Source organism: Coregonus lavaretus (assembly GCF_964263955.1).
Source record: "Coregonus lavaretus genome assembly, chromosome: 1".
Lineage (NCBI taxonomy): Eukaryota > Metazoa > Chordata > Actinopteri > Salmoniformes > Salmonidae > Coregonus > Coregonus lavaretus.
The window spans coordinates 92271265-92283340 of NC_139988.1; the positions used below are offsets into that span (position 1 = coordinate 92271265).

General features: G+C 47.9%; 1 protein-coding gene across 1 annotated transcript in view; it reads left to right on the plus strand.

Annotated features, from left to right (window-relative positions):
- LOC311134452 (AT-rich interactive domain-containing protein 4B-like) overlaps window positions 1-8859 on the plus strand; it is a gene marked incomplete at its 5' end in the record, with an annotated part of 96520 nt that extends 87661 nt beyond the window's left edge. The window contains 3 exons of the mRNA XM_084168133.1: window positions 3107-3301; window positions 5487-5633; window positions 8619-8859. Coding sequence (XP_084024259.1) covers window positions 3107-3301; window positions 5487-5633; window positions 8619-8761 — 485 coding nt within the window. The 3' untranslated portion in view covers window positions 8762-8859. The remainder of the gene's footprint in view (window positions 1-3106; window positions 3302-5486; window positions 5634-8618) is intronic.
- Window positions 8860-12076: the final 3217 nt, after the last annotated feature.

Genomic DNA, 12076 nt, shown 5'->3' on the forward strand with positions numbered 1-12076 from the left:
CTCAGAGTAGGAGTTAAGTCAGTTTAGTCTTTTGGATCATAGTTAAACGATTATATTGAAGGAGGGACCTGATCCTAGATCAGCACTCTGAGATGCTTGATACATACGGCCCCTGACTGGCTTCCTCTGGCCTCACTCTCCTATTGCTCTCTCTTTCTGGCATCTGGCTTCCTCTGGCCTCACTCTCCTATTGCTCTCTCTTTCTGGCATCTGGCTTCCTCTGGCCTCACTCTCCTATTGCTCTCTCTTTCTGGCATCTGGCTTATCTCTGGCCTCACTCTCCTATTGCTCTCTCTTTCTGGCATCTGGCTTATCTCTGGCCTCACTCTCCTATTGCTCTCTCTTTCTGGCATCTGGCTTCCTCTGGCCTCACTCTCCTATTGCTCTCTCTTTCTGGCATCTGGCTTATCTCTGGCCTCACTCTCCTATGTCTCTTTCTGGCATCTGGCTTATCTTATCTTGAGGCCTCACTCTCCTATTGCTCTCTCTTTCTGCACTGGCTTTCTCTGGCCTCACTCTCCTATTGCTCTCTCTTTCTGGCATCTGGCTTCCTCTGGCCTCACTCTCCTATTGCTCTCTCTTTCTGGCATCTGGCTTCCTCTGGCCTCACTCTCCTATTGCTCTCTCTTTCTGGCATCTGGCTTCCTCTGGCCTCACTCTCCTATTGCTCTCTCTTCTGGCATCTGGCTTTCTCTGGCCTCACTCTCCTATTGCTCTCTCTGTCTGGCATCTGGCTTCCTCTGGCCTCACTCTCCTATTGCTCTCTCTCTCTGGCATCTGGCTTCCTCTGGCCTCACTCTCCTATTGCTCTCTCTTTCTGGCATCTGGCTTCCTCTGGCCTCACTCTCCTATTGCTCTCTCTTTCTGGCATCTGGCTTCTCTGGCCTCACTCTCCTATTGCTCTCTCTTTCTGGCATCTGGCTTCCTCTGGCCTCACTCTCCTATTGCTCTCTCTTTCTGGCATCTGGCTTTCTCTGGCCTCACTCTCCTATTGCTCTCTCTTTCTGGCATCTGGCTTCTTCTGGCCTCACTCTCCTATTGCTCTCTCTTTCTGGCATCTGGCTTGCTCTGGCCTCACTCCTATTGCTCTCTCTTTCTGGCATCTGGCTTCTTCTGGCCTCACTCTCCTATTGCTCTCTCTTTCTGGCATCTGGCTTCCTCTGGCCTCACTCTCCTATTGCTCTCTCTTTCTGGCATCTGGCTTCCTCTGGCCTCACTCTCCTATTGCTCTCTCTTTCTGGCATCTGGCTTCTTCTGGCCTCACTCTCCTATTGCTCTCTCTTTCTGGCATCTGGCTTTCCTCTGGCCCACTCTCCTATTGCTCTCTCTTTCTGGCATCTGGCTTCCTCTGGCCTCACTCTCCTATTGCTCTCTCTTTCTGGCATCTGGCTTTCTCTGGCCTCACTCTCCTATTGCTCTCTCTTTCTGGCATCTGGCTTCTCTGGCCTCACTCTCCTATTGCTCTCTCTTTCTGGCATCTGGCTTCCTCTGGCCTCACTTTCCTATTGCTCTCTCTCTCTCTGGCATCTGGCTATCCTCTGGCCTCACTCTCCTATTGCTCTCTCTTTCTGGCATCTGGCTTCCTCTGGCCTCACTCTCCTATTGCTCTCTCTTTCTGGCATCTGGCTTCCTCTGGCCTCACTCTCCTATTGCTCTCTCTTTCTGGCCTCACTCTCCTATTGCTCTCTCTTTCTGGCATCTGGCTTCCTCTGGCCTCACTCTCCTATTGCTCTCTCCTCTGGCATCTGGCTTCCTCTGGCCTCACTCTCCTATTGCTCTCTCTTTCTGGCATCTGGCTTCCTCTGGCCTCACTCTCCTATTGCTCTCTCTCTCTGGCATCTGGCTTCCTCTGGCCTCACTCTCCTATTGCTCTCTCCTCTGGCATCTGGCTTCCTCTGGCCTCACTCTCCTATTGCTCTCTCTTTCTGGCATCTGGCTTCCTCTGGCCTCACTCTCCTATTGCTCTCTCTTTCTGGCCTCACTCTCCTATTGCTCTCTCTTTCTGGCATCTGGCTTCCTCTGGCCTCACTCTCCTATTGCTCTCTCTCTCTGGCATCTGGCTTCCTCTGGCCTCACTCTCCTATTGCTCTCTCTTTCTGGCATCTGGCTTCCTCTGGCCTCACTCTCCTATTGCTCTCTCTTTCTGGCATCTGGCTTCCTCTGGCCTCACTCTCCTATTGCTCTCTCTTTCTGGCCTCACTCTCCTATTGCTCTCTCTTTCTGGCATCTGGCTTCCTCTGGCCTCACTCTCCTATTGCTCTCTCCTCTGGCATCTGGCTTCCTCTGGCCTCACTCTCCTATTGCTCTCTCTTTCTGGCATCTGGCTTCCTCTGGCCTCACTCTCCTATTGCTCTCTCTCTCTGGCATCTGGCTTCCTCTGGCCTCACTCTCCTATTGCTCTCTCCTCTGGCATCTGGCTTCCTCTGGCCTCACTCTCCTATTGCTCTCTCTTTCTGGCATCTGGCTTCCTCTGGCCTCACTCTCCTATTGCTCTCTCTTTCTGGCATCTGGCTTTCTCTGGCCTCATTCTCCTATTGCTCTCTCTTTCTGGCATCTGGCTTCCTCTGGCCTCACTCTCCTATTGCTCTCTCTGTCTGGCATCTGGCTTCCTCTGGCCTCACTCTCCTATTGCTCTCTCTGTCTGGCATCTGGCTTCCTCTGGTCTCACTCTCCTATTGCTCTCTCCTCTGGCATCTGGCTTCCTCTGGCCTCACTCTCCTATTGCTCTCTCTTTCTGGCATCTGGCTTCCTCTGGCCTCACTCTCCTATTGCTCTCTCCTCTGGCATCTGGCTTCCTCTGGCCTCACTCTCCTATTGCTCTCTCTTTCTGGCATCTGGCTTCCTCTGGCCTCACTCTCCTATTGCTCTCTCCTCTGGCATCTGAAATGATCAGAGCCACAGTCAGATCAGCTGTAGAACAAGCTGTGCTTTTATAGAAGCACGTCTTCAAATGTTCATTCTAACAACTCTCCAAGCACCAGCAATTACCAACTGTGAGCAATTAATCCACTTGTATGAGTTGTTGAAATGGAAATTACACTTGTAGCTAATTAATATATTCCTTCTGTTCGGTCTCCTCATCCTCTCCTCCTCCTCCTCCCTACAGCCCACAGCAGTGACAGTGAAGACCAGTCAGTGGGCGAGAGCACAGCCAAGTCTTCAGCCTCCAAGACCCATGGTGCAGCAGACATGAAGGGGCCCATCCAGGGACGCACCCCTCCATCCAGCCAGAAGTACCACAAGCAGCATGGTGACCCCGACCACCATCACCATCCTCACAATCGGGAACATCACCGGGAGCGTGAGCACCATCACCCTCACCATAGAGAGCACCACATAGAGCACCCTCACCACAGAGCGCACCCTCACCACAGAGATCACCCTCACCATAGAGATCACCACAGAGATCACCCTCACCATAGAGAGCACCACATAGATCACCCTCACCACAGAGATCACCACATAGAGCACCCTCACCATAGAGAGCACCCTCACCATAGAGAGCACCCTCACCACAGAGAGCACCACAGAGAGCACCCTCACCATAGAGAGCACCCTCACCACAGAGAGCACCCTCACGATAGAGAGCACCCTCACCACAGAGAGCACCCTCACCACAGAGATCACCCTCACCATAGAGATCACCACAGAGATCACCCTCACCATAGAGAGCACCACATAGATCACCCTCACCACAGAGATCACCACATAGAGCACCCTCACCATAGAGAGCACCCTCACCATAGAGAGCACCCTCACGATAGAGAGCACCCTCACCACAGAGAGCACCCTCACCACAGAGATCACCCTCACCATAGAGATCACCACAGAGATCACCCTCACCATAGAGAGCACCACATAGATCACCCTCACCACAGAGATCACCACATAGAGCACCCTCACCACAGAGATCACCCTCACCATAGAGAGCACCACATAGATCACCCTCACCACAGAGATCACCACATAGAGCACCCTCACCATAGAGAGCACCCTCACCACAGAGAGCACCCTCACCACAGAGAGCACCCTCACCACAGAGAGCACCCTCACCACAGAGAGCACCCTCACCACAGAGAGCACCCTCACCATAGAGAGCACCACAGAGAGCACCCTCACCACAGAGAGCACCATGGCAGAACACCACGCGTCTGCAAGTGGAGCTTCCAGATGTGTTTAGGCTGGCGTTACACAAAGCAACTTTCAGTTGCTTCTTGATTGCTAGCTTGGTTAGCTGTGTTGGTGTTTGCAATGTCATTTTGGCTTGCTAGCTAAATTGCACAGGCTGCATTTTGTCTATATACATGCTGTTACAATAACCATACGGGTGGATAAACAAATCATTAGTGAAACACGATGTAATGCTGCAGAACAACATTGGGTGAGTTTGGAATTCTCAAACAACATGACAAAAGCCGTTTCAATTTGATTGGCTGTTGCATGCAATTTGAATCGCGTTTGAGTTGCTTCATGTAAAAGCAAAGTTGTTTGCGATGATGTCACTTGCAAACTGCAACTAAAATTGCATGAAAGTTGCTTCGTAACTCCAGCGTAAGTGTCTCGACACCAACTGCAGTTTACACAGCCCCACCAACCCCTCCAGATATACGCTAGCTAGCTACAGCCCTACCAACCCCTCCAGATATACGCTAGCTAGCTACAGCCCCACCAACCCCTCCAGATATACGCTAGCTAGCTACAGACCAACTGCAGTTTACACAGCCCCACCAACCCCTCCAGATATACGCTAGCTAGCTACAGACCAACTGCAGTTTACACAGCCCCACCAACCCCTCCAGATATACGCTAGCTAGCTACAGCCCCACCAACCCCTCTAGATATACGCTAGCTAGCTACAGACCAACTGCAGTTTACACAGCCCCACCAACCCCTCCAGATATATGCTAGCTAGCTACAGGATTCTCATTTACCTTTCCATTTACGTAGACTTGCTTACTAGCCTCAAACATCTCCTAAGGCCTGTCCTTAAAGGCCCAATGAACCTGTTTTCATATCAATATCAAATAATTTCTGGGTAACAATTAAATACCTTACTGTGATTGATTGTTTTCAATTAAAAGTTATCATAGAGCAATTTCTCAACCAAGAATTTAGCTAGGACTATCTGGGAGTGGTCTGATTGAGGAGGGGAAAACTAGAGCTGTTATTGGCAGAGAGGTTTGGAACTCTCTTAATTATTGGTCAATTAACACATTTATTGCATGGTGATGTCACCAGGCAGGCCAAAACACCATCCCACCAAAACAGGCTAAAATTTCAGTCGGTCTTTTCAAACAGCTCTTACACTAAAAGCCCATTATCATCATTTTCACAGTATTATTCCAACCTCCATAGTGTGGAAATATATATATATATATATATATATATATATATATATATATATAAAACACAGGAAAATCTAGTGTTTGACTGCGCTGGGCCTTTATTTTGTTCCCACTGAAAGCGGTCTTCATATCCTCCCCTAGCGGATCTGGAGAAGATGTCTAGCCTGGAGAGGATTTCCTTCCTCCAGGAGAAGCTGCAGGACATCAGGAACCACTACCTGTCCCTCAAGTCTGAGGTGGCCTCCATCGACCGACGACGCAAACGCATCAAGAAGAAGGAGAGAGAGAGTGAGTCATTCCACAATAAAAAAATATACCGTGTACTGGGGACCGCCACAAACCCCTTGAGTATATCCCTGTGTACAGTGAGGGGAAAAAAGTATTTGATCCCCTGCTGATTTTGTACGTTTGCCCACTGACAAAGAAATGATCCGTCTATAATTTTAATGGTAGGTTTATTTGAACAGTGAGAGACAGAATAACAACAACAAAAATCCAGAAAAACGCATGTCAAAAAATGTTATAAATTGATTTGCATTTTAATGAGGGAAATAAGTATTTGACCCCCTCTCAATCAGAGGTCACCTCATGGTGAAAATCCCAGAGTGGTTTCCTTCCTCTCCGCCAACTGAGTTAGGAAGGACACCTGTATCCTTGTAGTGACTGGGTGTATTGATGCACTATCCAGAGTGTAATTAATAACTGCACCATGCTCAAAGGGATATTTAATGTCTGCTTTTTTAAGTTTTACCCATCTACCAATAGGTGCCCTTCTTTGCGAGGCATTGGAAAACCTCCCTGGTCTTTGTGGTTAATCTGTGTTTGAAATTCACTGCTCGACTGAGGGGCCTTAACAGATAATTGTATGTGTGGGGTACAGAGATGAGGTAGTCATTTAAGAAATCATGTTAAACACTATTATTGCACAGAGAGTGAGTCCATGCAACTTATTACAGTTTAAGTGGGAAGTTTACATACACCTTAGCCAAATACATTTAAACTCAGTTTACATACACCTTAGCCAAATACATTTAAACTCAGTTTACATACACCTTAGCCAAATACATTTAAACTCAGTTTACATACACCTTAGCCAAATACATTTAAACTCAGTTTTTCACAATTCCTGACATTTAATCCTAGTAAAAATTCCCTGTCTTAGGTCAGTTAGGATCACCACTTTATTTTATGAAAAATGTATGCACTCACTAAACTGTAAGTCGCTCTGGATAAGAGCGTCTGCTAAATGACTAAAATGTAAAATTTTAAGAATGTGAAATGTCAGATAAATAGTAGAGAGAATTATTTATTTCAGCTTTTATTTCTTTCATCACATTCCCAGTGGGTCAGAAGTTTACATACACTCAATTAGTATTTGGTAGCATTACCTTTAAATTCTTTAACTTGGGTCAAACGTTTCGGGTTCCCTTCCACAAGCTTCCCACAATAAGTTAGGTGAATTTTGGCCCATTCCTCCTGACAGAGCTGGTGTAACTGAGTCAGGTTTGTAGGCATCCTTGCTCGCACACGCTTTTTCAGTTCTGCCCATAAATGTTCTATAGGATTGAGGTCAGGGCTTTGTGATGGCCACTCCAATACCTTGACTTTGTTGTCCTTAAGCCATTTTGCCACAACTTTGTTGGTATGCTTGGGGTCATTGTCCATTTGGAAGACCCATTTGCGACCAAGCTTTAACTTCCTGACTGATGTCTTGAGATGTTGCTTCAATATATACACATAATTTTCCTTCCTCATGATGCCATCTATTTTGTGAAGTGTACCAGACCCTCCTGCAGCAAAGCACCCCCACAGCATGATGCTGCCACCCCCGTGCTTCACGGTTGGGATGGTGTTCTTCGGCTTGCAAGCCTTCCCCTTTTTCCTCCAAACATAACGATGGTCATTATGGCCAAACAGTTATATTTTTGTTTCATCAGACCAGAGGACATTTCTCCAAAAGGTACAATCTTTGTCCCCATGTGCAGTTGCAAACCGTATTCTGGCTTTTTTATGGCGGTTTTGGAGCAGTGGCTTCTTCCTTGCTGAGCGGCCTTTCAGGTTATGTTGATATAGGACTCGTTTTACTGTGGATATAGATACTTTTGTACCTGTTTCCTCCAGCATCTTCACAAGGTCCTTTGCTGTTGTTCTGGGATTGATTTGCACTTTTCGCACCAAAGTACGTTAATCTCTAGGAGACAGAACGCGTCTCCTTCCTGAGCGGTATGACGGCTGCGTGGTCCCATGGTGTTTATACTTGCGTACTATTGTTTGTACAGATGAACGTGGTATCTTCAGTCGTTTGGAAATTGCTCCCAAGGATGAACCAGACTTGTGGAGGTCTACCATTTTTTTCTGAGGTCTTGGCTGATTTCTTTTGATTTTCCCATGATGTCAAGCAAAGAGGCACTGTGTTTGAAGGTAGGCCTTGAAATACATCCACAGGTACACCTCCAATTGACTCAAATGATGTCAGTTAGCCTGTCAGAAGCTTCTAAAGCCATGACATAATTTTCTGGAATTTTCCAAGCTGTTTAAAGGCACAGTCAACTTAGTGTATGTAAACTTCTGACCCACTGGAATTGTGATACAGTGAATTATAAGTGAAATAATCTGTCTGTAAACAATTGTTGGAAAAATTACTTGTGTCATGCACAAAGTAGATGTCCTAACCGACTTGCCAAAACTATAGTTTGTTAACAAGAAATTTGTGGAGTGGTTGAAAAACAAGTTTTAATGACTCCAACCTAAGTGTATGTAAACTTCCGACTTCAACTGTATGTGACTTGTTAAGCACATTTTTACTCCTGAACTTATTTAGGCTTGCCATAACAAACGGGTTGAATACTTATTGACGCAAGACATTTCAGCTTTTCATTTTTTATTAATTTAAAAAAGATTATTTAAAAAAAATCCCACTTTGACATTATGGGTTATTGTAATATATTTTAGATTCAGGCTGTAACACAACAACATGTGGAAAAAGTCATGGGGTGTGAATACTTTCTGAAGGCGCTGTAGACACAGCAGACAACCCCCAGTACTGCTTCATCTGACCACCATGTTGTTTCTGCTTCATCTGACCACCATGTTGTTTCTGCTTCATCTGACCACCATGTTGTTTCTGCTTCATCTGACCACCATGTTGTTTCTTCTCCCTCTGACCACCATGTTGTTTCTTCTCTATCTGACCACCATGTTGTTTCTTCTCCCTCTGACCACCATGTTGTTTCTTCTCTATCTGACCACCATGTTGTTTCTTCTTCTCTCCAGGTACGGTGGCGGCCTCCTCCTCCTCCTCCTCCTCGTCCCCGTCCTCCAGCTCTCTAACAGCAGCGGTGATGTTGACGCTAGCCACTCCTGTGTCCTCCTCTTCCTCCTCTCAGAACTCTGTTGTGTCTGTTGAGTGTAGGTGACCCCCCCCTGAGGCCCAGGACACAGCACTGAGCACTTAACCAGCACCACCCTGGTCCCATCCCAAAACACCCCCAACGCCCAGGCCCTGTCAGCCCCCAACGCCCAGGCCCTGTCAGCCCCCAACGCCCAGGCCCTGTCAGCCCCCAACGCCCAGGCCCTGTCAGCACCCAACACCCAGGCCCTGTCAGCCCCCAACGCCCAGTCCCTGTCAGCCCCCAACGCCCAGGCCCTGTCAGCACCCAACGCCCAGGCCCTGTCAGCCCCCAACGCCCAGGCCCTGTCAGCCCCCAACGCCCAGGCCCTGTCAGCCCCCAACGCCCAGGCCCTGTCAGCACCCAACGCCCAGGCCCTGTCAGCCCCCAACGCCCAGGCCCTGTCAGCCCCCAACGCCCAGGCCCTGTCAGCCCCCAACGCCCAGGCCCTGTCAGCACCCAACACCCAGGCCCTGTCAGCACCCAACACCCAGGCCCTGTCAGCACCCAACGCCCAGGCCCTGTCAGCCCCCAACGCCCAGGCCCTGTCAGCCCCCAACGCCCAGGCCCTGTCAGCCCCCAACGCCCAGGCCCTGTCAGCCCCCAACGCCCAGGCCCTGTCAGCCCCCAACGCCCAGGCCCTGTCAGCCCCCAACGCCCAGGCCCTGTCAGCACCCAACACCCACCAAGGCCCCGTCCCTACCACTAACGCCTCCACTCCAAGGCCTCTGTACACCCCCACCTCAAACCGGAGAGCACCCTGGCCTCAATGCCCCCACCTCAAACTGGAGAGCACCCAGGCCTCAATGCCCCCACCCAAATCTCCACCCTCATCCAGACCCCTTCACCCCAGAACCCCCTTCCAACAGCCTGGCCTCATCACTCCTACTCCCAACTCCCTTCCAACAGCCTGGCCTCATCACTCCTACTCCCAACTCCCTTCCAACAGCCTGGCCTCATCACTCCTACTCCCAACCCCCTTCCAACAGCCTGGCCTCATCACTCCTACTCCCAACTCCCTTCCAACAGCCTGGCCTCATCACTCCTACTCCCAACTCCCTTCCAACAGCCTGGCCTCATCACTCCTACTCCCAACTCCCTTCCAACAGCCTGGCCTCATCACTCCTACTCCCAACTCCCTTCCAACAGGACAGACAACCAGACCAACAAGACAACAAACACTATTTTCTATCCACAACTGTTTCCCTGGCAAGCTAATTGCACTTAAGTGCACTTTTATGAAGATTGGGGGAAGAATACAACAACAACCAAAATGTACAAAAGTGTGTTTTTCTTTTTAAATTGATTGATAAACATTTATAAGAGTTGTTTTCTTCAAGCAATAATGATTATTTCCGTCTAGAGTTAGTGTAGTCTGGGTTGACGATGTAATCAAGGTCCTTGTCCTGTGTCTTGTCTTATGTAGACCCTGTGTATGTAGAGCTCACTCCTTGTCAAAGGGACAAGGTCAAAGCCACATTGGAATGAGGAAGTGCATACTGAACGTAACCTTGTAGTGCGTGTACTCAGAGAAACCTTGCCATGCATTTCTCTCTCTGTCTGTCTTCATTTCTAAGGCTACTGCCCCCATCAAATGGAACTCTTATCTTGACCCAGTACCGTGACCGTAGGAGCTTCGTATGTAGGTCTACTGTAGGGATCCAGACTGAAGCCGATGAACATGTAAAGACAGGATACTGTTAGGGCCTTGTTGTTGTTGTTGTTGTTGTTGTTGTTGTTGTTGTTGTCTAACCCTAAAGGCACCCTCCTGTTTCCTGATGGTCTTAGAAATGAAAACTGTCCGTCTTTCAAAAGACGGTATGAGTGACAGACTGCTCAGGCCTGCCTGTGACTGTGTACGTGACAGATATTGATGGTTTCTAGCGGGATATTCATATGCTTATATTGATATTGTATATGACTGTAATGATTGTAGAGGTTGATGTGGAGAGAACAGAACTCTTTCTGGCAGCCAGGATCTAATGAATAGGGTTAAGTCCCAAATGGCACCCTATTCCCTATATAGTGCACTACTTTTAGACCAGGGCACTTTGGGCTCAGGTCAAAAGTAGTGCACTATATAGGGAATAGGGTGCCATTTGGGACTTAGCCCTTTGTCCTACTACTGAATAAGGTTACCAGTTAATATGGCAGTATGTACATGTGCAATGGTGGAGACGTCTGGCAGGTTTAATGGAGCCTAATGGGGAGCGTTGGATCTTGTCAGTTTATGACTCTTCTTGTTTTTATCACGCCATTCAGATTATCTAGATTAGACGCTCCAGATTGAAGAGGAGAAATAACAAGGTAGAATTAAATTATAAACGGCCAATTCTGCATAAAAATATACTGAACAAAACTATAAACGCAACATGCAACAATTTCAAAGATTTTACAGAGTTACAGTTCATATAAGGAAATCAGTCAATTGAAATACATTAATTGGGCCCTAATCTATGGATTTCACATGACTGGTAATACAGATATGCATCTGTTGGTCACAGGTACCTTCACATAGAGTTGATCAGGCTGTTGATTGTGGCCTGTGGAATGTTGTCCCACTCCTCTGGAACACGTTGATCCAGAGCATCCCAAACATGCTCAGTGGGTGACATGTCTGGTGAGTATGCAGGCCATGGAAGAAATGTTCTGTTTCCAGGAATTGTGTACAGATCCTTGCGACATGGGGCCGTGCATTATCATTCTGAAACATGAGATGATGGCGGTGGATGAATGGCACGACAATGGGCCTCAGGATCTCGTCACGGTATCTCTGTTCATTCAAATTGCCATCGATAAAATGCAATTGTGTTCGTTGTCCGTAGCTTATGCCTGCCCATACCATAACCCCACCGCCACCATGGGGCACTCTGTTCACAACGTTGACATCAGCAAACCACTCGCCCACACCACACCATTCACGTGGTCTGCGGTTGTGAGGCCGGTTGGACGTACTGCCACATTCTCTAAAATGACGTTGGAGGCGACTTATGGTAGAGAAATGAACATTACATTCTCTGGCAACAGCTCTGGTGGACATTCCAGCAGTCAGCATGCCAATTGCACACTCCCTCAAAACTTGAGACATCTGTGGCATTGTGTTATGTGACAAAACTGCACATTTTAGAGTGGCCTTTTATTGTCCCCAGCACAAGGTGCTCTTGTGTAATGATCATGCTGTTTAATCACCTTGAAATGCCACACTTGTCAGGTGGATGGATTATCTTGGCAAAGGAGAAATGCTCACTAATGGATGTAAACACATTTGTACACAACATTTGAGAGAAATAAGCTTTTTGTGCGTATGGAACATTTCTGGGATCTTTTATTTCAGCTCATGAA